Source organism: Nelusetta ayraudi, unplaced genomic scaffold (assembly GCF_046127955.1).
Source record: "Nelusetta ayraudi isolate G7.1 ecotype Tasmania unplaced genomic scaffold, CSIRO-AGI_Nayr_v1 ptg000058l, whole genome shotgun sequence".
Classification (NCBI taxonomy): domain Eukaryota; kingdom Metazoa; phylum Chordata; class Actinopteri; order Tetraodontiformes; family Monacanthidae; genus Nelusetta; species Nelusetta ayraudi.
In genome coordinates this window covers 2,662,590-2,687,459 of record NW_027466108.1, presented here as the reverse complement: position 1 = coordinate 2,687,459, position 24,870 = coordinate 2,662,590, and the positions used below count along the sequence as shown (strand labels likewise).

At 48.2% G+C, this 24,870-nt stretch overlaps 1 protein-coding gene across 4 annotated transcripts in view; it reads left to right on the top strand.

Annotated features, from left to right (window-relative positions):
• Positions 1 to 24,870, top strand: part of dtx1 (deltex 1, E3 ubiquitin ligase) — a 52,125-nt gene that overhangs the window by 13,510 nt on the left and 13,745 nt on the right. For all 4 annotated transcript variants that reach the window (XM_076039020.1, XM_076039017.1, XM_076039019.1 and 1 more), the window contains one exon: positions 15,911 to 16,691. In XM_076039020.1, the coding sequence (XP_075895135.1) occupies positions 15,911 to 16,691 (781 nt within the window). The remainder of the gene's footprint in view (positions 1 to 15,910; positions 16,692 to 24,870) is intronic.

The window sequence follows — 24,870 nt, the reverse complement described above, 5'->3', positions numbered from 1 at the left end:
TAAAGAGTCAAGCGGTATTCAGCTCCTGGGACAACGGTGTTGCAGTGTCCTTGTCCATGTTGTGATGGCCGGTTGCAGCTGTTGTTTATTCTCAAGGTTCTACGTTGCATCCTGCGCTGCTTTATCTAATAAGACGGGGAGGGGCCATCGGTGCCACAGACGTGCTGGCTCATTCCCTGGAACGCTCGCTCAGTTGCCTGCCACTCATAAACAGCCGGTTACCTCCGATCGCTCTCGCCGCTGCCGGGAGCGTCGGCGTCAGTCCCGCTCTCGCCGGCCTCCTCCGTCCCTCCGTGTCACGTGTAGGCGGATTCTAAATCGTGCTTCTTCCACCGTCACATTTCTGGTCTTGTGACCAGTCGGCGTGAGGGAACATCCCGCCGTGGCTCGCCAGATGAGTAATACTTGTCAAGGTGCACCGAGGCAGAGGAGCACCTGCAACCACGGAGGCTGCTCACACACACACACACACACACACACACACACACACACACCACGGCTTTTATTTCCTCCGACGCTTCATTATTAAAGAGAGCCCGCAAACTTTCAAACCCCCGCCGCTGCCTCAAGGTCAAAATTTTATCAGATTCCGGTGGCAAATGGCTTTCACTCCGGGTTTTCTGGCCCGCTTGGATGCGCTCAGGTAAAAAGGCGTTTGTCAGCAAGCAGCGGGGTGAAAGGCAAGCACTGTGTTTTGTGATATGGTGCTGTGATTATATAATAAATAAAAGACAAAAGGCGTGCTCTGTATCTCGCAGTGCACGACTCCGTGTTGCCTCCTGAAGGGTTGAAACTGCCAAATCGGTGCTGTTGTTGCACATTCCATCATAGACGTCTGGACAGATCTTGTGGAGCCACCTTCAACGTAAAGGACTCACTTGCCGCAGTTGAACAGAAGCCAAGTACATTGACTTTGACAGTCAAACACACCCACCTTGTGTTCGAGTGCAAGGGCACTTCAATGTCATTCAGGAACTTTCGGAACTTTTATCTGATGGGTTTGACGCGGACTCCCCGAATGACTTGGTCCAAGACCACATGCCAACACGGCACGCAAGTTAGTGGAATTTGTCACTGATTCTGTGTCAGAGCTTATTTTCACTTTTGAGCATTAAATACACATTTGCTGTGCCGGCAGCTCTGCACTTTCACTCCCAGCTATGAAGATTTCAAAGCGATAAAACATTCTTGTTTTTGTGTAAATGCAGAGCTTCTCAGCTAAATTGACTATATTAAATATGCATTATCTCATAGAGATCTTAGTTGACAAAAGACAACAGTTTGAATTGGATTGAAACGATGGCTTTCATTTGCATAACTAATGCTTATGTGTTTTCGAAATTGTCATGGATGATCCTTACCGATTACTTTTGTATCAAGGGGAGATAGATTTGCTTTCTTCTGTATCTGCAACAAGAGAATTTGCTTTTCTGTGACGAATTGGCTCAACATTAAGCAACGGTGCGGAAATGCACGATCGTCTGTTTTGTTTCAGTATATCAGACAATGACCACCGGGTGAAACGGAACCGAGACCACATCTCCATTTTGGTTCCCCAGTTTCACAAGACTATTAGGCACTGTTAGTCAGTCAGTACATTGCACTTTATGTACCACTAAGCAGAGATACAATTCAATGCAAACAATATATCCAAAGAATTTCTACAAGAGTGGAAAATTACTTTTATTGCCGGTGAATGGTGGTTATTTGACTCGGTTTGATTTGGTGTTGACGCCTATGAGCCCAAAACTGGAGGAATTATATTTGCGTCACAACAAAATTTCAAATCAATATGTGTTCTGCAAAGTTCAGCACAACGTTTCTGGTTTCCTCATCAAAAGGAGTGTTCCGGACAGCCCCAACATCCCCTAAATAGGACAGTTTCACTTTTCACGTAACACCCCTGAAGTTCTCTTCCAGGAAAGTATTCAAACCGGGTAAGGTACAAGGACGCATCCCTGGCAAGCCCGAGACATGGAGTCAAGTGCATCAAATGGAAACACAGGGTAGCAGTGGCCCCGTGGCGCTCCGTTAATTGGCTGTCACGGGGCCACTGCTAACTAGCCACATGCTGCTAACGCGCTCCGCCACAGCTGACGAAAGCCGAGTCTGTCAGTTCCCTTTAAAACAAACTGGCTGAGGACGCTGCGTCATATCAGCGAGCGGAAACGGGCAAACTGGCCCCAACCCCTGCGACGTCGACATGTGATATATGAAATGCAATAATCCCAAACTGCTGTGAGCGCAGCATGAATTGAATTTCAAAGGTGACCCTGGTATGTGGAGTAATTAAGCCCTCCCATAATTCATCAATAATTTATTCATCATAGTTCACCATAAATTATGTATGATTTTGCAGCTATTAAAGCCGGGCGAACACGGAATCATTTGCGTGAACTGACCGCAAACCGTAAACAACGTTTTATTATAAGGCAGCGAAGGCAGCGGTCTTCCTTCAATACGCTTTCCCACAGCAAGCTCACACCTCAGCAGCTTCCCGCTCCTTCACGCTCACTGCCACCCAACTGATGACACCTGAAAGGTGCCATGACCGTGCAGTGGCTTGCTTTATTTGACCCTCATGGTCACTGCCTTGGCTGGCCAATTTGTTTGGCACACCTGTTAAGTTTGCTTGTTAAACTCAATCAATCACACAGTGTCACCTCGATGCATTTAGGCCTGTATTTATTTTTTTTTATTTTTTTTTCAAAGTTCAGCTCGAGCATCAGCATGTGGAGGAAATGGGATTCAAGTGACTTTGAACGTGGCAGGCAGTGTTGTTGGGATTGCTCCATAAAAGTAATCCAACGACTGATTACTCCTTTAAAAGTAATCTAATTACTTCGTTAACTACTTTTGTTTAATAAGTAATCAATTACTCGTTACTAATTACTTTAGTTTAAAAAATATATATAAAGTAACAGCTGCTCAGTGCTTTGGAATGAACTTCATTAAAGTGCAAATTTTGAAAATTCCATATATTGCCTCGATGCTCTTAACATGAAGGAATGTTTTGTTGTGTAGCCGGTGTACTTAAAGGTTTGGCACGCATAATTTCCAAGTTGAGAACGTCCTGTTCCCTGCACGTAGCGCACAACGAGCCACAATACTCTCTGATTTCGACGAGATGACCTCAAAATAATGTTTGTTGATAGCTGGTAAGCTATCAAACGCAATCGCTGTTTTTTCTTTTTCTTGTTTTGGTGAGTTGTCACAGATCAATGACGATGCCTGCACGACTGCATCATCGTCGTTTTCTGTGTTTTTTCTAAATTTCAGACATTTTGTGGCTAGTAACTTTTTTTAGCTTGCAAAATATTTCTGAAAAGTAACATAATTGTTCCTTCATTGGGTAATTATGATATAATGACCAGTTTTGCGACAGTAATCGCACTACATTACTCCATTACTCAAAAAGTCGTTTAATTACAGGAGTGGATTACTTACAAATAGATTACTGGCCAACACTGGTGGCGGGGTTGTTGGTGCCACATGGGCTGGTCCGAATATTTCACAAACTGCTGGTCTCCTGGGATTTTCACACACAACCAACAGTACGATTTTTCAGAGAACGAGTCCGAAAGAGAGAGAGGATCCGGTGAGCGGCTGTCGCGTGGAGGAAAATACCTCGTTGATGCCGGAGGTCAGAGGTCAGGATGGGCAATCATCGCTGGTTCCAACCAAGGTCTATCGCTGAATGTTGTAACACGTCCAGTGAGCATTTCTGCTGAATCCGTGCACTGCAACGAATACTGTGGCGACAATTTACACAGGCTCACCAATATTGAACAATGGGAGATTGGAAAAACCTTGGCTGGTCTGAGGAGTATCGATTCCAGCTGTGACATTGCGATGGTCATTTCAGAAATCATGGATCCGACCTTCCCTGTATCAACAGTTCAGGCTGGTCGGTTGTGTGTGTGTGTGTGTGTGTGTGTGTGGTGTGCTTTATTAAACACGATGGCCTACCTGCATTGTGGCTGACAGTGTCCAGCCCTTTACGACCACAATGTACCATCCACCGCCGACTGCTCCCAGTTGACTAATGCACCATGTCAAGAAGTACAAATCATGGTCATCTGATTTCTTGCCAATCAATCCAGTGCACTCCAGTGGCCTCCGCAACAAAACTAAGCTGACCGGATCTCAGTCCAATAGGGCAGCTGTGGGGATGCGGTGGAAACACAGGAGATTTGCAACACTGATGAGCCACCAACAAATCCAATGCACGGTAAGCCTCATGCCATTATGCACAAAGGGACTGATCGGAAGAGAAAAGTGGGTTCCGACCAGATCCGGGCAACGTGTACCTAACAAAGTGGCCGTTCAATGCATTTGGCTTTCCTAGGAGTAACACAATATTCTGTGCCGTTAAGTGCTGATTAGATCTTGGGACAATCAAGCAGGAGGTTTTTCACCAGGAGCCAACCCAGATATTATTACAACCTCAAGAATTTGGCCTCAATACACAGAAGTTAAATCTGCTGCAAAGTGACATTCAGCGTACAGCCAATATTCAACGTTTAAAATAACTCCTTGAATATCGCTACAAAAGAAGATAAACGTCGACTCTGTCATTTTTTGGTTGTGGACGCAGGGAAGATGTGATTACAGTCATGATCCAGCTGGGAAAAGAAAAAAAAAAAAAAAAAAAGTCTGGGACTATTATTAACAACTCCCCAGTGGAGCGGAGTTTAGGGGACATTGTGTTTCATGAATTTTTATCGCCGGCCGTGAAGCGACAGTTCCTCTCGCCGCAGGCTGTTGTGATGGCCTCCGACCTTCCCCACACCGCGTCCACTTTACTGCTGATCAAAGCCAACCAGCGTCGCCCCGGCGCGGTGACGGCCAACTGTAATGCAACCAGACGTTTCCTCTGATAAGGCTCGACTCTGTCTGACAGCCATGAAGTGGGTTATAAAAGCCTGTCTCAGCAAACTCATTTACTGCACGCTGTTCATCTCAATGAGTCGGGGACCCCGGTGTTTGTCAGATGTGGTATTCTGGGCAGGTTTCTTCCCTCCTGCTTCCTGCCTTCGGCGAAAAGCGTCGACGTCATCGGTGAGAAACGATCCTTCTCGCAGAGCCGGTCGACATGCAAATGCAAATTTCACTTTACTTGTTCCCACACCCTTCCCCCCCCACACACACTTACTGTATCATTATGGTTATGCAACATACAGGAAGAGTATCATGTTGACATTATGCAGTAAATTGCTAGTTTTTGATTTATTGGTTTTAATAATGTATCCCAAGCTCCGTCAGTGGCCAAAATGCTAAAACTCTGCTATAATGTTATGAAGGGGATTGATCCCTATTGTGTACTTTAAGCTATCTTGTTATGATGATGCTTACAGTTTTTTTTACTTACAAGTTTGGTCTTTTCTTCCAGTTTGCCACTCCTCTTATTTTACCTCTTCGCCTTCTCTCTCTCCGAGTGGAGATTGTTTTCCTTTTTCAATTTTGCTTTGGAGCTCTTTACTTTGTGGAGAACTATGGATGTTCTTTAATTTCATTCGACTAATACACTTTTGCGTGTCGACTGATACCAAGGCTCTCCATGTGTTACTGCTTTGAATTCTTCCTGTGTTGCCCGTGAATGTCGTCTTTAAGAATGACTCATAGAATATGCACACTTCAAACTTAACTCATGTTTTAATATGTGCTGACTGTTAAAAGTGTGTATTTGTCAAGCAATCATATTTTTTAAGCAAAAGAAAGAGAAAAGCAGGTTTAGATCTGACGTGGTCTGTAATCCTCGTCAAGGATTTTCAGACGCGCGTTCCACCTCCAGGTCGCACGCAAGTGACTCAGACGGTCTGGCGTCTGAAACACTCAGCATCCACGTGCGACACGAGGCCCGCGGCCTTGCGGGAAAACTTCCTTCCCTCCCCTATTTGGAGCGTGACCCTAGCGCGCCGGCTGTTTGTTCAGACTGCGCCCCGGTGGGGCCACGTGGCATCCGTCCACCTCGGAGGTGTGTGTGACTGATCGTTGATTTAGTCCCGCCGCAACTTAGCGTGGCGCGCACGCCGTGGCAGAGGTCATCTGATGGAGAGTCGCGCGGGCCTCGCCGCCGTCTCCTCTGACGTGTTCCCGCCATCAATCAGCCCTCCTCCTAGCGGGCCCGAGCGCTTCGGCTGATGTACGGCCGCCCGCGCTGCCGGCGCGGCTGACGTGAAATATCGCGTCGTCACGGACGAGCGCGGCGACGTGCTGGGCCTGCAGGGCTTCCTGTGGGCGACTGTCGCATTTTTTAAATATACAGAGGAGCTGAACAAGGTCAGCGGCCGACTCTGGGGGTAAATGATGCTTGGAGTCTTCGTAGTACTATTCATATACACACAGCGTTAGCTTAATAGCGTAGTTGCCGAAGTCATATTTGAACGTTTTCGGAAAACAAGAAAAAACACATTTTTTTTGCAAGCACATTGGTAAAGTTAGGCAGATATCACAATTTGGTCAAAGAATGACTCAGGCAATTATGCTAATAGGCTAGCGATATGTATATTTATGTATATATATGTTCACTTGAGTTTTTAATCATGGGTCTAAAACAACAACATCTACAACTTTCTGTATTTTTTTATTTCAGGTTGAAAATCCTGTTTCAGAATGACCCTCCATCCTGCTAGATATCAATCAGCACAGTGCTTTATCTCCCACCAACACCACGAGCATAAGCGCTCTTTCTCCGCTACGGTCACAATTAGATCTACCTTCAGTATCTGAGCTAACCCCAAAACCCAACCCATCTGTCACTTTCTCTAGCACTTTGTGACGTCACAAAGGGCTCAGATGTCAATACGTCTCCTAGAATAGCGACAACAATCCCAAGCTCGGTATTTCTTGACTCCTTTAAAATCATCTGCTGTTGTCTTTGTCACTTTCCAAACGTGTAGAAGGTCCAGTAAGGCATCACTTTTGTCCGGAAGCTAAAAACCAAGCACCTAACACAGGAGACTGAAAACAAAGGGCTAAATATGTTCAATTTATCACAACAGGCTGATCTGCTGGAGTCCAGGGCAAAAAAATTAAAATTAAAATCTGTGTTATGATGAAGACCTTAAAAACACATGAGACTGAACTGAGAAGCCATTCATTTTTTTATTTTCGCCGCTGCTTCTGATGTGATCCAAAGATAATTTTCTGACAGTTTGAATACTGCAGGTTTGACGTAACGCTTCCTCATATCTCGGCTATATTTAAAGCACTGCAAGCAAACGAAATGACTTACTGAGTTGCGGTTGTTTTTGGTTATTGAGCGACAGACGAGCGATGGTGTCGTGCTCCTCGGCGCTCTCGAATTTAGCTCGCGCAGATGAATCAGTGAAATCATCAAATGTCAACAAAACGGCAATAACCTCCCTCCTAAATTTATCATCTTTTATTAAATTCGGGGCGTCTGAAGAGGAGTGAACCAGTGCTCGCTCGCTCGCAGCCGTGCAACCTTGAGACGTTAATTCTGGTTTAATATGTTGCGCGGCGCTCGTCGTGGCCCGGCGCCAGGAACAAGGAGGCTACGTGGCGCCCGGGAGGAAGAAGCTGGCAGCTGTCAGCCACGAAAAAGAAATGTTATTTCAAACAGGAGCCGCTGCCGTTTGTAGCGCGCACAAGGAGGCAAACGTTTCACAAATGTCACGCCTGAGAGGGAAACTGTTGTCGGAATCCTCGTCAAGAAAATGAGCTGCCAGTCTTTTTTTTTTTTTTTTTTTTTTTTCCCGCCGGAGATCAGCGCCGGCGGAGCAAAATGATGTAAAGGCGGCGACTCGGCTCTAACGAGAAACCTGTTGGCGCCCGGAACTCCGACACCTCTCCTTGGCAGCGGGGCCGCGAGCTGCGAGGTGAAGCCGCGCGCTAACGAGGCTCCTGCTCCTGGACGCGGCGAGGCCGAGCTGGTGTGAAGTAGGAGGCCGTCGCGGGTTCGAAACGCACGCGCGAGCCGCCCGCCGCGGCGCGCCCGGGCACGCTCACCTTCTCCTGTCGGCACGTGGGCGCGCGGTGAGTCAGAGGGCGGAGAGCTTCCTTGGCAGGGAGGCGGCAGCTCGTCCGCACCGAGGACGGTCACGACATCTGCCGTGTCAGGAGGTCGTTTCAGGGGGGTTTGATGCTGCCACGCTGCAGCTCAGGAGCAGCTGGCAGCAGGACCACGTCATAACTTCTAACTACATATATACATATATTATACTGTATATATGTTTACACATATACATACACACACACACATAGTATAGTGTAGTTTATGTGTATATATGCATGTATATATATATATGTATATATATATACATATATATGTATATATATGTATATATACATATATATACGTATGTATATATATATACATATATATATATATATATATACCCACATACATACATGCATGCATACATACATACATAGAAGAGAAAATGTGTACATATATATACATATATAATATGTCAATGCTGAAGAAGTGAAGCCAGCCAGACCCCAGTGTGCTGGATTGTGGGGGTGTTGAAGGGAGTGAGGATGGGGGACGGTTGCAGTGGGAGTTAAAGCCACTTCCTCTCCACTTTGTCTTTTCTGGCAGCCAAACCGTATTAGTGCACTGCGGCGTTCTGTCTCCTATCCCAGGCTGGCCACAACTCAGACATCTTCTTTTTAGATTGTTATTTGTCAGGAACCCCCGACCCCCCCCCCCCCCCCTCCCCCGATCGTCACGTGCTTTCCCCGCGGCGACCTTTCCACCTCGCCTGTTAACCTCTTCCCTCTTTCTCTTTTATTCCCCTCATGTCACTCGTCACATCCACTTTCCTCTTTCCTCCTTCCTCCCCTACCCTCCTTTCCTTCGTCCCTCCGACTCGGCCCCGCTCGTCTTGCATCGGCAGCAGGCGGCTCCCCGCGCTTTTGTTCATCCATCACGATTGACGGCAAAGAGGGCGAGGACGCAAAAGGGAATCCAAGTCGCTATTCACCACTGTAACTCATTATAAAGAACTGCATTCTGGGAGAAGGAAAGTGTTGCCTGTGTGTGTGAGGGAGGGAATGAGGTCTAACATGTGATTTTTTTTGTGAGAGCAGAGATTCGGGGGAGGGGAGGCTCTGGCTCAGCGATATTGTAAGATATAATGCAGTTAAAGCAGCTTAATGCCAGACTGTCATCCTCATTATTATGGTTCGTGATCTCTGGGTATTCATTAATGAGCAGCTAATGCTCTTACAGATCTCTCCCACTTTGATGTGCAGGTATGACAAGGCCTTTGGAGCGGCGGAGCTCTCTACCCCTCAAATCCTCAGCGGCAGGAGCGTCGAAATGGAAAAAAAAAAAAAAAAAAAAAGTCACTCCGCTGCCATTCTGGCATAAATCAGATCTTTACCCGCCAGATGTTTTCTCTCTCAGTGTGTGATGCATTTTTAACTGTGCTGCAGTTTTCCCTCTCCCTCTCTTCATTGTCTCTAATAGCCAGCGTGGCTTTGCTGTTGGCGAAGGCGGGGAGGGGAGGGGAGGGTGCAGGGATGATGAAAGAAGTCCTTTTATATTTCAAGCGATTCATTGGGGTTTGTGTGGAAACATCAAACATTTTTTTTCTATATATATAAATTTCCCCTATACTTAAACGAATTAGCATATTCATCATTCCCCCACTTTCCGTGTATGGGATATTGCAAAGACTGTATGATGGTGATCTGCCGTGGCTCCTGTGCGCGCTCTCGCAGCTGCGCCAGGCTTTTGTTTAAGCAAAGGCTGATGAACTGGTGAGTGAAATGAGGAGCAGCTCCCACTGACGGCAGCCGCCGTCGTGGTTGGCAAGCGGTGTCTGGATGCACTGAGCTCGTATTTACTGTATGTTCAGGTCGAAGGGACCGGCGCACTTTTGTCACTCTGAAAACCTCTTGATCGAGGCTTTGCTGCGTTTCAAGTAGACGAAGTGCTTTTCAGAGATTTGTCATACTGAAACCAGCCCTTTTTTTTTTTTTACACTAATGGTAAAAAAAAAACATGCTAGTGGAAGTTGAATATTTCGGTGGTTTGCTTTCCATTGCACAGGTACAGAAAACGGAGGTGTTTTTTTTTTTCACTGCTGACTCGCAGATTCCATTTAAACTCATTTAAAGGTCAGACTATAAGTTGTTTATCTCCACTGTTTAAATTAAAGTTTTTATGCTTATGAATAAAACAACCAAGAAGCTACAGCCTCATCCCGAAAAATGAGTTTGATTTGGACAACATGTCATGATCACCAGGCATTTGGTTTGGATGTGTGTTGCTTGCCAGGGTTCCCAAGATCAAGACAAGACAATTGCAGAAATTGCTGACAGGGAAACTTCAGGGAAACCCCTTAAACCTTTGTTTCATGCAGTCATTTTCAAAACCCAATTCCTTCTTTCAACCTATGAAAAATAACTGAGCACACTATGTGGGTTTTGGGAGGGAGATCAGTGGCCACACAGCCATACCGAGAAAGGCATGTAGGTCATTTTAAAGGTGAAAGCTGAACCAACACCAGGCACTATTTTTTCCAGATGAAAGTTGTGTTTCACACCGTTGTGTACGAAAAAAAAGTGCTGCATCCGTTAGCCCTCGTGTGACCTGTGAGAACTGTGAGTGCAAAGAAGGAAGTTCCGTCCCTCTCTGGGCGGGCTCACACTCTCAACTCCTTGTGAGAGGAGCTGAGCAGACGGTTCAGTTCTTGCACCGAGTGTGAACTGCAACAGTTGGACAAACTGGCTGCGGGGACAACCAGCGGACAGCGCAGAGGAGCGGCTCCGCGCTGCTCAGTGCTCAATTTGCATTAAACTACGCATTGCGTTTTGTAAGCAGCGTGCAGTTTGTTCGGCTCTATTTCATCTCGCAGTAGCATACTGAACATTTTCCTTTCACTATTAAAAAAAGAAGCTGACTTGCAATGGCTGGCCTTGTGTTCAGTGTGTGTATTTAAAATCTCCTGCTCGTTTGGGTGTGTTCGATGAAAAACTTTGCCATCTCACGTGCACATATCGCTTCTGCCAGTGATCTTGCTCTCTCGAAGGCAAAGCCCACGACACGCAGTGGCAGGTGACGTTTCAAAAACATTTCCATGCCTGCGAGCGAGTCCACACTCAGACACGCCCTATTTAAGGGATAAAAGCAGGTTAGAAAAAGTGTTTACAAGTGTTTAATCATGAATCAGCAGGAACTTCAGTCTTAAGTTTTCCCCCATTCAGTCTGCTGCTGTTCAAAGGCGTCGCTGCTCTCGAGCCGCCTCGATAAATCGGCTCGTTTAAATACCTCTCAGACAGCGTCGGGCCACGTGACGGCAGACCTGTGACTGGCCTCACTCCTGCTGTAGTTAAAAGGCAAAACGCCGCCGCCGTGTTTTTTAAATAGGCTCAACGCAGCCTGGGGGAAATAGACGAGGCTCGTCAATTTACACCGAGACGTCGCAGCCACCGACCGATTCCCGGCTCTCCCTACGTGTAGCCGCAGTGTCGAGTACAAGGTGATGCGGGCCCTTGTCTAGCGGTTAGCTTTTTTTTTTTTTTTTCTTTTTTTTGTTTTGCTTTATGCAAGAGCGGGACGGGCTCTGGCGAGTGATTACGGTGGAAAATATGAAGGGGGAGCTTGGTGAGGCAGCGTTGGTTGGGAGCCAAGGGAGATGGCAAATAGCCTGGGGAAAGCTGCTACTGTCAACAGATGAAAATGGCTGAGTGGAGGAGGTGGAGGAGGTGGAGGAGGTGGTGGAGGACGAGGAATACTCAAACGAGGCAAACTCCTCCTGGAGAGCACCTTGGTGTCAACAGAACTGTTGCCTTTTTTTTGACATCACAGCCTGAGTCATGCGTTCCGCTGCAGCTACTCAGCCGCTGTCTCTGAACGTACCTGCCGCAAATAACCTTGGCGACAGATTTAGGCGGCGATCCGCCGCTCGCTGGGGCGCGGTGCGCTCACGTTGGCTTCCTGGATGAGAGGACCGTTCGCTCGAAAGCAGCGATTACACGTTGCGTGAACAGAGCACGCAAGGCCGGGTCGCCATGACAATGATTGTTTTGTTGGAAACAGAAAGGCCTCACTGACGTACTCAGCAGTGAAATCACGTTGATGTGCGCGAGTTGTTTTTGGCGACAGCTCAGAATTCAGAATTCCCCTGCAGCCGACCTCTGAAAGTCTCCCGTGTTGCACCTTGCACGTCCCTCCAGTCGAAAGCTTTTTTTTTTCTTTTTTTTTTCCCCCGACAAATCACTCTTCAGTTCCAGAGCAAAACAGGGTTATCAGAGACGGAGCATTGCCTTTTATGGCAAACTGCCCCCCAGCTTAGCGAGATCAAACCTCACCCCGGCCTGAACCCACCTGGTCCCTCGTGACAGGAGGAGTTAGAGTCCCACTGTGAGTGTCGGACGGAGTGATACATCGCGCAGCTGCCGCCGGACCAGAAGGAAAAACACTCTGGCGTTGGCTGAGGACAGCTGAAGGACGCCGCGGGGCCGAGGGAAGGGCAGGAAAGATGGCCGCGCTTTGGACAGGAAGGAGCTTCTCTTGCTCAGCTTCCCGTTAGGAAGAGCCGAGGCTCCCCAGAGCTCCCTTTGTGTCAGGTAGAACCGCAGTGAATTACGGCCGAGAGAGAAGCAGTTAGCGGCGGGCGAGTCACGCGTCTCGCAAGTCCACACGGCCGAAGAATGCAAATATTTACACGATGGTTCTGGTCCGAGGAGCTGCCGTCCTATTGTTAGAGTGCCGGTCAACATTCGGACCAGTATTCATATCTGTGAAAGCTAACATTTGGAAACAGTAGAGGCGATTTAAGGAAGAAAGGGAGAGCCTGAGTCACACGTAAACGCTGGATTAGTTGTTTAAAAAGGGAGCAGTGCCGATGTAAAACACAGCACACGGTGATGAATGGAGAAGAAAACGCCTTTGTTAAACTTCACACAAACAGTCTGGCCTTGTGTTGAACACGGGCGCACGGGTTTGTCGCTCTCGGGCAGAGCGGACGAGAAACGGCTCTGGCTTCTTGAAACGATAAAAATGTCACCTCTGCCTTTATGGGAAGTTGGGCCTTGAAGTCATTTGTGGCTAACCGATTGCAGGATTCTAGGAAGTCAACTGGAGAGAAAGCAGAAGTAGTTTTTGGCACACAACTGTTCATAAAAGCTGATATTTCCTACCGTTTAATGAGACCCTGGACTGGTCACCAGTTTATTACAGGACCACTTAGAAAGACAGACAACCGCATGCATTCGCACTCACACCTATGGACAATTTAGCGCTTCCCAATTCACCTCAGTCGTTTTTTGGACTGTTGGAGGAACCCACGTAGACACAGGGAGGACATGCAAACTCCACAGTGGGATTCCTGGTTTGCCCCTTGAAATAAACAGTCATCTGCAATGGTGAGATATATTTCACCAGTCCATCTGGCAAAGAGCCAGCTGTGAATTATTGAACATGGCCCTTAGGGTGATTGGACGACACTCCTGCCTGCCATTCAAAATGGGCCACTTACCTTCACTACCAGTGGAGCCAATCCTGTTAAAAAGGTGTCCACCAGTGTTTACGTCCTTGCCGCAACTTCCTGTTTCCTCTTTTTCCACAAATGAACCTTTCAAAATGATGGAAACCTGCTTTGATCAGCTGAGAAACCAGCCAAGAATCCTCATTAGAAGCACAAGCTTGAGTGTGGCTCTCTGATGCGCCACCTCTCCTTCCACTTCAACCGCTCTGACTGACGGCCAAGCCGTCGTCCTTTTGTGCAAATTCATACGTCTTCATCAGAACTCCCGCGGACAATTAGCGCCACTTCAGCCACTCTGGAAAGGGAGAAGCCGCTCGCCTCTCTGTCTCTCTCCTCCACTTAACGCCGCGAGATGTTCACATCGACATCGGCCCGACAAAATCCCTGTAGGTCGCTAAAATATTCCTTCTTATTCTTCTTGTTTTAAACCCACCTCGCCTGCAAGAGTGTGACTGCAGAGAGGAGGGGGGCATGATAATTGGGGAACAATTATAAACGCTGCACTCCAACTAAAAGTGGTGTGGTGTGTTGGTTGAGCCCAGATGGAGTCGTACAACAGTACCAAGTTCTTGAGGGTCCTTGTATACCAAGAAGGAAAGTCTCCAGGTGACCTCCCAAGAAAGAATGAAGATCCTGACACCAGTCAGAGTTTATATGGCATGAACTCCTGTCTGATTGGCCACTATTTGTTTGCAGGTTGAGACTTCACCCCTCTGGTTGGCTTCTTCTGGCCCCCCTCTAATGACAGTGAAGGACAGTGCCCTTTATTTGAGTGACCACTGTATCTGCCTTATCTTTATTGACCGCCACCTGGACTCATGAGTGCTTCGCTGAGTTGCCTGCAGACACCCTGTTATTGATCTGCTGTGCTGCAGGACTGCTGTGACCTTTAGGTGAAGGCTGATGTGTGTGTTTCCTTTCCGAAATGAATTTTTACCTGCATTTTTATCCCAGTTTAGAAAAATATAGTTTTTTTTCATTATTATTGTCATTATCATTATTATCATTGTTATTGTCATTATTATGGGAAAGTATATAAAAAGTCAAGCGCGAGCAGGCACAGATGCCGCCGGCAGAGGAAGTCGCTCATGGCTGGGTGGCTGAAGACGTGAGAGACGCAGGCAGCTGGCTCACTGAGTAGTCATCTGCGCGCGTGTGTGTGTGTGCGTGCGTACGCGTGCGCGCCTGTGTGTGTGTGTTGCAGCCGCTCCAAATGAAATTAGCCGTCAAGCCCGAGTCCTTTCGCAGCGGCGTGCGGCAGCGACTCAAGGTCAGTCTCGCCTATTCTGCTGATCCCTTTTATTCCGTGGTGCCAGTGTGGTGGTGAAGGGGAGGGGGGGGGGGCTACCACCACTGCCCACCGAGCCCCCTGCTCATTCCCACAGCCCTTCATCGTTCCACACACACTCCTGTCCCTCCATTATCACACCGGTCCTCACCGGCAGGCCTGTGCATTTGTGCGTTAAATTAGGTGCGGGGGCGGCCGGGGTGAGGGTGGGGGGGGGTGGCCTCTGCCAGAGAGCGTGCGCGGCCGTGTTGACGTGCGGCGGCGGGGGAGATGGATGGGCCGAGGTGTCCTGATTTCCCGTGCGGTCATGGTAATTGTGTTTTAATGGAGGTGGGAGCCGAGCGGCCGTCGGCGGCAGCGGGCGGCGTGGGAACGGAGCCGGGTTGCGGATGTGATTTCCGTGTTGCCTGAAAGGTCACGCGTGTACCAGTGTGTTCACCTCGGCGCAAGAAAAAAAGAGCGTTCGTATTTTGCACAGTAAAATGCCTTTGCGTGCGTGCGTCCAGTTCCGTTTCCAAGCAGCGGGAGGATTCAGGACTCCAACAGGACTACGCTTTTTACACTGTTATTTTTTCATTTATTTATTTTTTTTAAGTTGCACAGTTATCACGTAAAAACAGTGAACGTTTTCACGTAATTATGGTGAGCCTTTCACATCAATGACCTGAAAGTTTAATGTAATAATGTACAACAGTACCTTGCAGAAACGTGAAAAGTATCATAAAAAAAATCACGCTTATGTGATTTTAAGCCCTTTTTTGTAGTATGGTAGCAATACGTTGCCATAATCAAGCACTGATGGATGTACTTAGTTAGGTTACAATTGGGTGACAACAATATAATTTCAAAGTTTTATCCAAATTACAGGGATAGTTCAGTAAGCATTTACGACTATATCTTCTTTGCACTTTCTCTATGTGTGGATTCTTTGTCATACTGGTACTGGGTCATCTGATGTCATAGAAGCCGCATGGTTTAATCATGCTGTACCGGTACCAAATTCTGCCGATGGTTGTCGTACAGTCCTTCATCAATGAATTGGTTGCATTGAATTCTATGCAGATGACATCTAGTCATCCAGCCAGCCAGTTGAGCAAACCAGTGGGTTTCCCGTCCTCACGTCTTCCCTTCTCTCCTCTCCAACCGCCTCCAGGCACGATGAGACCTGTGCAGAGGAACTTCTACGAGCCGTCGTCGGCGCCGGGCAAGGGCGTGGTTTGGGAGTGGGAGAACGACAGCGGCTCGTGGACGCCTTACGACATGGAGATCTGCGTGACCATCCAGAACGCCTACGAGAAGCAGCACCCGTGGCTGGACCTGACCTCCCTGGGCTTCTGCTACCTCATCGACTTCAACGGCATGTCGCAGACCAACAAGCAGAGCCAGCGCAAGCGCCGCCTCCGCCGCCGCATGGACCTGGCCTACCCGCTCATCATGGGCTCCATTCCCAAGTCGCAGTCGTGGCCCGTGGGGGCCAGCTCGGGCCAGCCGTGCTCCTGCCAGCAGTGCATCCTGGTCAACAGCACGCGGGCGGCCTCCAACGCCATCCTGGCCTCGCAGCGCCGCAAGCTCTACGGCAGCGGCGGCGCCAACGCGGGCGCGGCCGGCGCCCTGCCGGTGGTGCGGCAGAGCAACACCTTCGCCGGGACATCCCTCTGGTCCCCGACGAGCGGCGCCTCCTCCTCTTCCTCGTCCGCCACCACCGGCAACAACAACAACATAAGCGCGGGAGGCGGCGGCGGCGGCGGCGGCGGCGGCGGACACGCCAAAGCGGAGCAGGTGCAGTCGCTGCTGTCCTCGGCCAACTTCCCCTGCTCCCCCGTGACGGCGGCCCACGGCCACCACGCCCTCACCATCAACGGGCAGAACAACCTGAACCGGCCGGGCACCCAGCGCATCTCCGTGGGCGCTGCCAGAGGGGCCATCCCAGCAGGGTAACGATCCACTCAGTTTTCCCTTCATTCAGTCGCTCACGCGAAGCCACGGAGCCGCGACGTCAGAATGGGTGGAACTGAGGGTTCAGTCCAGGTCCTGCATTTCACGTCTAGGCCCACAGTCATGTCGTACTTAGTCCTACTTAAATTAGTACTCCTCATAATACCAACAATGCTGTTAAAACTCAAAAATAAATGGGGGCACTCGTCAACAAAGTTTTAAATGCGTCTAGCAAAAGTACGCTAGGTGAGCTTAAACAATTTTATCCAATAAACTGCATGTTGCCGTCGTTTGAAATAAGACACAAGACAATAACAACACAAATAATCCATTGATGACAAAAGTAAATATTTGCATTTGTCTTTCAGAATACGCAACAGAAAAACAATTGAACAATAACGCGCCACTTTATTTACGTTATAAATTGCAGGTGATTCAGCAGTTTAACTTTCGTTCCTTCAGCCATTGGATCCCTGAGGTTAGTTCAGTCCTTCAGGCTCTCACGAGTGCTTATCCAATCACAGCTCAGATGTGATTTGCTATCGCAGCACACAGGATGCACCAGCGATGTTGCTTCTGAAGGCCTCAGGCAGATTGCATAGACCCTGACAAAACAAGCTAGCAAACGCAATCCCAGCAATGGAAGCAGCAGAACAAATTGGATAATATGACATGAAGAAAACCGTACAGAAAACTATATTATCATATTTATGGGAAAATGTGCTTTTCTGAGTGTGTTCAGTGCAGCAGAGAAGCCCTTCCCGGCACTGACGGCCCCCCCCACTGAGTCCAGGCGGCGTGTGGGTTTAAAGGCGAAGAGACGGTGCTGGTTTTGTTCCTCACAAACAACCTCGTTCCTCCCTTCCTGCACACGTCCAGCGCGTCGATCGTTCGTTTCTTTTCTGCCTTCGTTTCGTTTACGACTCTTCCTCTTGCTAACCGGCAGGTCAGCCCGAGAACGCAACTCTCCTCCGGGGGGTGGGGGGGGGTGAGGTTGGGCGGGAACTGGGAAGAGCCCCCTCGCTTCCTAATGTGTGTTTGCCACGGTTGCCGCCGCTCCGTATAATGAGCTTACGACGGCCCGCGACAGCCGTGAAACGCCGCGGCTCCTCTGATCGTCGTCCCGCTTTCAACTCCTTTGTTAGCATTGCGCCGCAACTCCGGCCGCTGTGTCACGGGACGCGACAAAGTCAGCCGTCGTCACCCGAGCGCGCGCACGCGGTTGCCGCCTGACATGCGGAGCCGCCCCTGGTGTCGCTCTTCGCCACGGAGGCAGAGCTCCGCTGGGGGATGGATGAATAATGGATGGATGAGGGAAAAATGGGAGCTTCAACCGATGTTGTGGCCCAGAGAAAAAAGAGGTGTGTGTACGTATGTGCCCGCTTGTGCGTGTGTGTGTGTGTGTGTGTGTGTGAGTCTAACGTTGTAACTGATACTTCAGTCCCATTCCCTGCTTTCTTCTACTAAAATAAGCCCTCGCCTGATTTCATTTTGATTCCGTTTGGTCCGCCGCCTCGCTCATGGGGAGAGGCACACTTAGGCACGTTTGAATAATAGCCGTCCTTCACCCGGCCGCTGCCGGCTTTCACTTCCCGTGGCCTAATTTGGTGAAAGCGAGAGGGTTTTAGTTCATCGCAGCGGGCCGCGACCTTGATCACTCAGCGACGTGCAGGTGGGCGGGGAGGTCGATTTGTGTGTTTGTGAGAGAGAAACAGAGGAAACCAGCCTTGCGGCTCCCCGGGGTTCGTCGCCTTCTGTGTTTTTGAAGAATTCTGTGAAAGCTCAGTTGGGAGTTTGAGGGTGCGATGTGACTCTTTCACCCCTCGGCACGGAGGATTTTCCGCTGAGAGAGAGAGAGAGAGAGAGCGAGAGAGAGAGAGAGAGAGCGAGAGAGAGGGAGAGAGCAAGGCCGCGGGGGAGGCCGAGACGGGAGGGCGTCGAGGCGAAGTGTGCTGGTTCCCAGGCGAGTGGCTCAACATACAGGATGAGTGTGGTTAGTGTGCGCGCACAGAAGGACAAACGCGCGCCAGGCAGACCCGAAAGAAAACAACAAAAAAAAAAGAAAACGTGAACTCCCTGGTAAATTCCCGGCGTGCTGTCGCCAGATAACTGTACAGGAACTCACACGGAATGCGAAACATCGAGTTGTGCCTTTCACGCGCCCACACCCCTGCGCTACAGGCGCTAGCCGCAGACACGTGTTTGGCTAACCGTGTTTTTCTCTTGACGCCGTGCTGTTTTTGTTTGTGCGACTCTGCGCACCCAATCTACTGCATTGAAGTGAACACACGCCTGTCTGTGGCACGTTGACGCGTGAAGGGTTCTGAGGGAAGGCTGCGCCCAATTGATCGCATCTCCTCGTGAACTAGGACGGCGCACCACGTTTTTATGGCCTGTCATTGAAAATGAAGTTGGCTGTTTTACGTATTGATCTATTTTTTCTGGAGGAATCACTGTGTGTGTGTGTGTGTGTGTGTGTGTGTGTGTGTGTGTGTGTGTGTGTGTGTGTGTGTGTGTGTGTGTGTGTGTGTGGCGGGCTGTGTTGTGTCATGCATGTGTCATGGACAAATAGTTCACTTTGGAACAGTCAAACCAGACGTGTCCTGCTTTTTCTGAATTTGACGATTAATCGAACATCGATTAATCGTCGATTAAGAATTGAATTCACTGAATTAAATTAGTTGCAATAAATTGAACATTTTTTACACGGATCGTTAATATCATTATAACAGTGTAGTGGCAGGAAAGAGCAATTCACCAGTAGATACTGTGATGGTCATAATATACCTATAACAAGACAGCTTTTTTTTAAATGAAAAAGTTGAAATGTGACCCATTAGAAGTCAACTTAGAGTCAGAGGATAAATGTTTAGGGTGTTTTTACTGTTCTCTAATGTAAAAATTGGTCACATTGGACCCTCTACATTATTTAAGGGTTAAATAATGTGTTCCTTACACTTTTTGCATGCTGAAATTTAGGTTCCCAGGAAAAATTGCAGTTTATCAATGAATCGTTAATCGGTCGATAAAGTCAATCAATTAACAATTAATGAATGAATTGACAATTTGCATCCCTAACTAGAACACAATAGGTCAGTGTTTTTCAACCACTGTGTCACCACTATGTGTTATATAATGTTTGTCTGCTTTTAGTTATCACGTGTTGTCATTGCTCAACCTGTGAGCAGATTGAATATTTGTGTGGTTTCATGTCATTGTTGATTTATCTTTCATCAAATTTGAAGGGACGCTGTAAAATAGCCCTCAGTTAAAGTTTCATTCGCCAACTTTTACCATCGGTTTCTGACGCAGGTGCAGGAAGATTTGCTGATTTCGTGACAGTTTACCGTGACCCTTGTGACGTCACTTTATTTATATTCAATATTTGAATTAGTAAACTGTAACAGACGTAAAGTTTTGTATTTCAGATTGTGTGATTTGACGTACAATTTCATAAGAAGATTAATCTTTTAACTAAATCTTCAACGCTGCACGCGAACTGCCTACTGGAAAGCATTAGACACAACAGCCGACAGTAAATTTTAATCAGTCTATTTGATGGGTGTTAAAATGTCAACCCCCAGTGACTAGAAACGAGAGTTCTGGTCATGCTGTGATTTCCTGAAAAGATCGACAGGTGATGTTTCAGTCGGAAAGATTAAAGACGCTTTTATTGTAAACCGGAGTGAAGAGAGAAGATTCTGACGAGAGCGTTCCTCTCAGGCAAAACCACATACATCCTCACATGCGCTTTGCGTGCACGCCGACTTGAACTCTGTGCCGCGATCGTTCGCCGCTTTCACGGCAACGTGGCCAGAAAGGGAGGATGGGGAAAACAATAAGACGTACAAACAGAGTGAGAGTCGCGGTTCTTCTTTTACTGAGCGCTGCTCTGTGAGCTGAGCTTTGACTCGGGCGGGGGTTGGAGGGGAGGGGCGGCCTGCGTCCAATCATTAGCCCTCGGTTGCAGCAGTGCTGCTGCTCTGTGATCCGGAGATCGCCATGAGATTGAATTAATATCGCAAATGAATGAATAAATCATGCGAGCTCATCAGGGCCAAACTAATCCAATTTGGGGCTTCCTGTCGTCGTTATTGCCGGTTCTCAGGTGCTTTTTCAGGTTCATTGGACGGTGCATTACCCGCGCTGAGGCGGGCTTGTCGGGGGTGGGGGGGTGGGGTGGGGTGGGCTCGCCTCTACCTCCCGCCGACCCACATCAATGTGCAACGCAGCGCTCCCGGAATCCTCCCATTACAACCCCCCCATCTCACCGTCTTCATGGTGCATAATAAGCAGATGAGGGGATATTAGTCGTCTGTCAGCACTTCCTCGACCGGGCACTGTGTGGTCTCTATTTAGCTGGGGGGGGTTGGGGGTTGGGGGTGGAAGGGGTGGGGTCAGGGCAGGACTGAGTCCTTGAGGCTCCGAAAGCAACTGGACAGATGAGCGACGGCGACCCTGGCGACCCGACCTGACGGGGTGCCGTTATTAACGTGCCGTTGATGGGCCGGGTTCGCAGCGGCCGTGTTTATCACTTAATTCGCTTAGCCAGGTCAGAAGCGCGCTCGTTTTTAGAGCCTCTTGCAGCCTGTATTATTAAAGGTTCGGCTGTAGTCCCGTCACGCGGAAAATATGGACGAGAGGCGAGCGCAGGAGAAGTGGATGAGAGTTGGCGAGGTGAAAGAAATACCGAGACGTCCACGTCCGGTCCGGTCCAGTCTGGCTGAATGTTGCTCATCAACAACCAGTGTTGGCGGGTATTTCTAAGTGATCCACTACTGTAATTAAACTAAACTGTAATTTTTTTTTTGCAACGGAGTAATCTGATGGGATTACTGTGGCAAAACTGGTCATTATATCATAATTACTTTATCAAGTAACGATTCCATTACTTTTCCGAAATATTTTGCAAGCTAACAATATCTTTATTTATCCACAAAATGTCGGAAATTTGGAAAAACAACGGACAACAATGATGTCGCGGATTGACGATGCAGCCGTGCATGCGACGCTGGAAATTCATCTCATTCATCTCGTCTAAATCAAAGAATATTGCGCTTCGTTGTAGGTTATGTGCAGGAAACAAGACGTTCTCAACTGTTACTTGATCTTAAGTAATTAGTAATTGATTACTTATGAAAGAAAGTAGCTAAATAAATAGTTAGATTACCTTTTTAAGGAGTAATCAGTCATCAGTAGTTGGATTACTTTTACAATCCCAACAACACTGTCAACAACCCTGCGGGGAGGGCGAGCACCAGTTTTGGGTGGACAGTGATATGCTGGTGGCAAGGAAGGCCAGGGTGAGATTAGCACACAGTCATTGCGATGCTTTATGAGTCACTCTGACACAGTTACGGAGGACGGTAATGACTGTGCGTGCGACATAAATATGAGGGCGGAGACTCAACAATTTATCAGAATTGGGGATGGAGCGCAGTGGGAGGGACGTGACGTGCTTGTTAACCTGCAGCGCTCCGGGCTCAGCAGACAAGGTCGGGTCGGAGCCGACAGAGGTGCGCTTCTTTTTTCTTTTCTTTTTTTCAAGGAGTTCAGGGGAAAGAGTGATGCGCAGACACGGGCTCGACAAAGCAAAGCTTCAGCCTCGTCGTTGTTCAACCACAACCAGGCCAATTTAAAAAAAAATCTTCTGTTTGTGAACACTTAGAGTTTAGAAAATCCCTCTTCTGTAGACGTGTGATACTGTGTGATAATGTGATCGTCCGGAGATTAAACCAAAAAATGAAGAAAATAAAAAAAAATATTGTTTTGCATCTACAGATGAGTGATGGGATCTTAGCTTGTCAACATTCATGAGTGCAGTCAGAATGATGAATATTATTCATGATAGATATATTTGGGTCTTTGTCTTTGAGCACCATTCACCATTCAAATAAGCAAAACACTTCAGATCTCCAGAAAACAGCAAAATAAGGCCTCTTTTTTTTTCTTTTTTTCAAAATCAACTTGGCCCTGAGTTGGTCTCTGAGGACGGAAGGAACAGCTGCTCGGAGGTTTTGTCCCTAACTTGTGAGTGGTATCCGTGCCTTTTGTGATGCCACAAAGGGCTGATTTGCACAGCTTGGTCTTTTGCGCACACGTTTAGAAAAGTGCAAACAAGCTGAAGAAGAAGTTGCGGGTGGACTTTTGTCATTGGTGGACAGTTCACTGACGAGATAAAGTCACGTTTTTTTCAGGAAAACGTGGGTAAAGTGGTTCTTGCGTCATCTTTGATTCATACATCAAGTCACAGGGATCTTGATCAGGGTGTCTGCAGATTGTAAACCTTCCAGCCCAGCTGCACGTTTTGCTTTTCTACTCAAAACTTTTTAATCTCTGGAACTATTATATATTAAAAAAAAAAAAAAAAAAAAAAAAGCTGAGGCAGGGGAGGTTGATAACTGCAGGCTTTATATGATGAGGCAAGCTGTTTTTATAGCAGCGCAAGAAAAGAAAAATCAGCAGCTCGTAGACGGTGGGTGACAGGCTCGTTGGAAATAATAAGGCACAGCATGATGGGAAAATTTCTTGGGAGACGCGAGCCGAACTGTGTTCTAACAATAAAACCGCAAAAAAAAAAAAAAAAAGAAAAAAAGGCGCGCGGCGGAGGAAGTCGTCCGCGCCACTTTCACATCTTCAGCTGTTTCATCCATGTTGCATATTTATTAGTCACGCCGCCCTGCGCCTGATGGTAAAGGCAGTAAAGATGAAACGCCTCCCTAATTAACGCAGCGCTCCGTATTCACGCCGGATGTTCTGGACGGCGGCTAAACGCCAGGGGGCGCTGTTTCCACCCGTCTCCGCCTTCTGATGAAAACGCTTCGTCTTGGACGATCGCATGTGCCCTCATAAAGGGAGGATGTTGTCCGTGGCACGTTGTGATTAGATTTAGGCCCCGAGTGAAGGAGGACCTCTCCCACCGGGCCGTGTCTAATTTGTTTTTATTGAGCGTCGCAATCGTTCACGTTTGATGAGGTGTCACCAGCGCGTAAACGCCCTCCGCATTGTCCCCGCAGGAGAAAAACAACAACAACAAAAAAAAACCAAAAAACAATATTGGCTTCATCCGTCCAGACGGAGGCCGTCCTGCAACGGCGGCAGTTGCTCCCTCTGAGCGATGGGCGGCTTAAGGTGCTGAGAACTTATCGACTGGTCGGGGTTTTTTTTTTTTTGTTACATGCTGCAACAGCCGCAGGAGAGTCCACTCAATAATTCCACCTCTGCTTGAAGGCGTGAAACTCGCAGTCTGTAGTTTTTTTGCTCGGGAACTACGGTACACAGTAAATCCAAGCGGCCGAGCGAAGCCGTCGCAGTGACGCTGGCGGGCCTCCGGAGGGAGACGTTCCGACTCGAGGTGTTTATCCTTCCCGTCAGCCTTCGCGCTCCAGAGGGAAGCTGAAGACCCATTTTATCCGAGCCCCTCCCCCACCCGCCCACCAGAGAACGTATATTGAACGGCCTCGTGTCCCTTCTTCTTGTTATTGCGCCGGGCTTATTGAAGGGCTTCCCCTGGCACGGGAACACAGGCTCTGTGCTAATATCAAAGCGGCCTCCCGATGCACATTTTTTGTGAGGCCCCCAAATGCTGCGGGGGCCCGGTTGTTTCATGGTCAAAGAGCACCGGGACTTGGAAAGCGTGAGAGATACTAGAAAGTGGCTCATTCCACACGACTTCCTCCCAGATCTTTCATCTTGGACGTGGCTGCGGGCCACGCAGTTCCAGTTTTAGTAAATGTGTCTCCAGGCGTCCACCAAGCTTTTGATGATTGGGTTTCTCCTCCAGGGTGTCTGCAGGGCTAAGTCTTCATACATTATAAATCTGACCACAGAGGGCGCAGAGGAACGTTTGGTTTTTTTGTGTTTTTTCTTTTTTTTTTTCTGATGAGCGCATCGCTTTTTGTTTCTACCCCTTTTTTGTTTCTTTTGCAATGCAGGCAGGAATTCACACACTTTACCCGACTGGGCGTCTCGCAATCAGCTGCGGCCTCGCTGGTAGCTACTGAAAGGATGAAAATCACTATTATTCCCAGTATTCCCTATTGTTCATACTGTAAAAAGCAGAGAGACACCTGGTTTTTCAACTGGGTTTTGTTGCAGATGCGTTGATTCAAAAAAAAAGGTCCCATTTGAAAAGGTACCGTGCACTGAAAGGTGGCGGTAATCTTGAGACCTGCAATA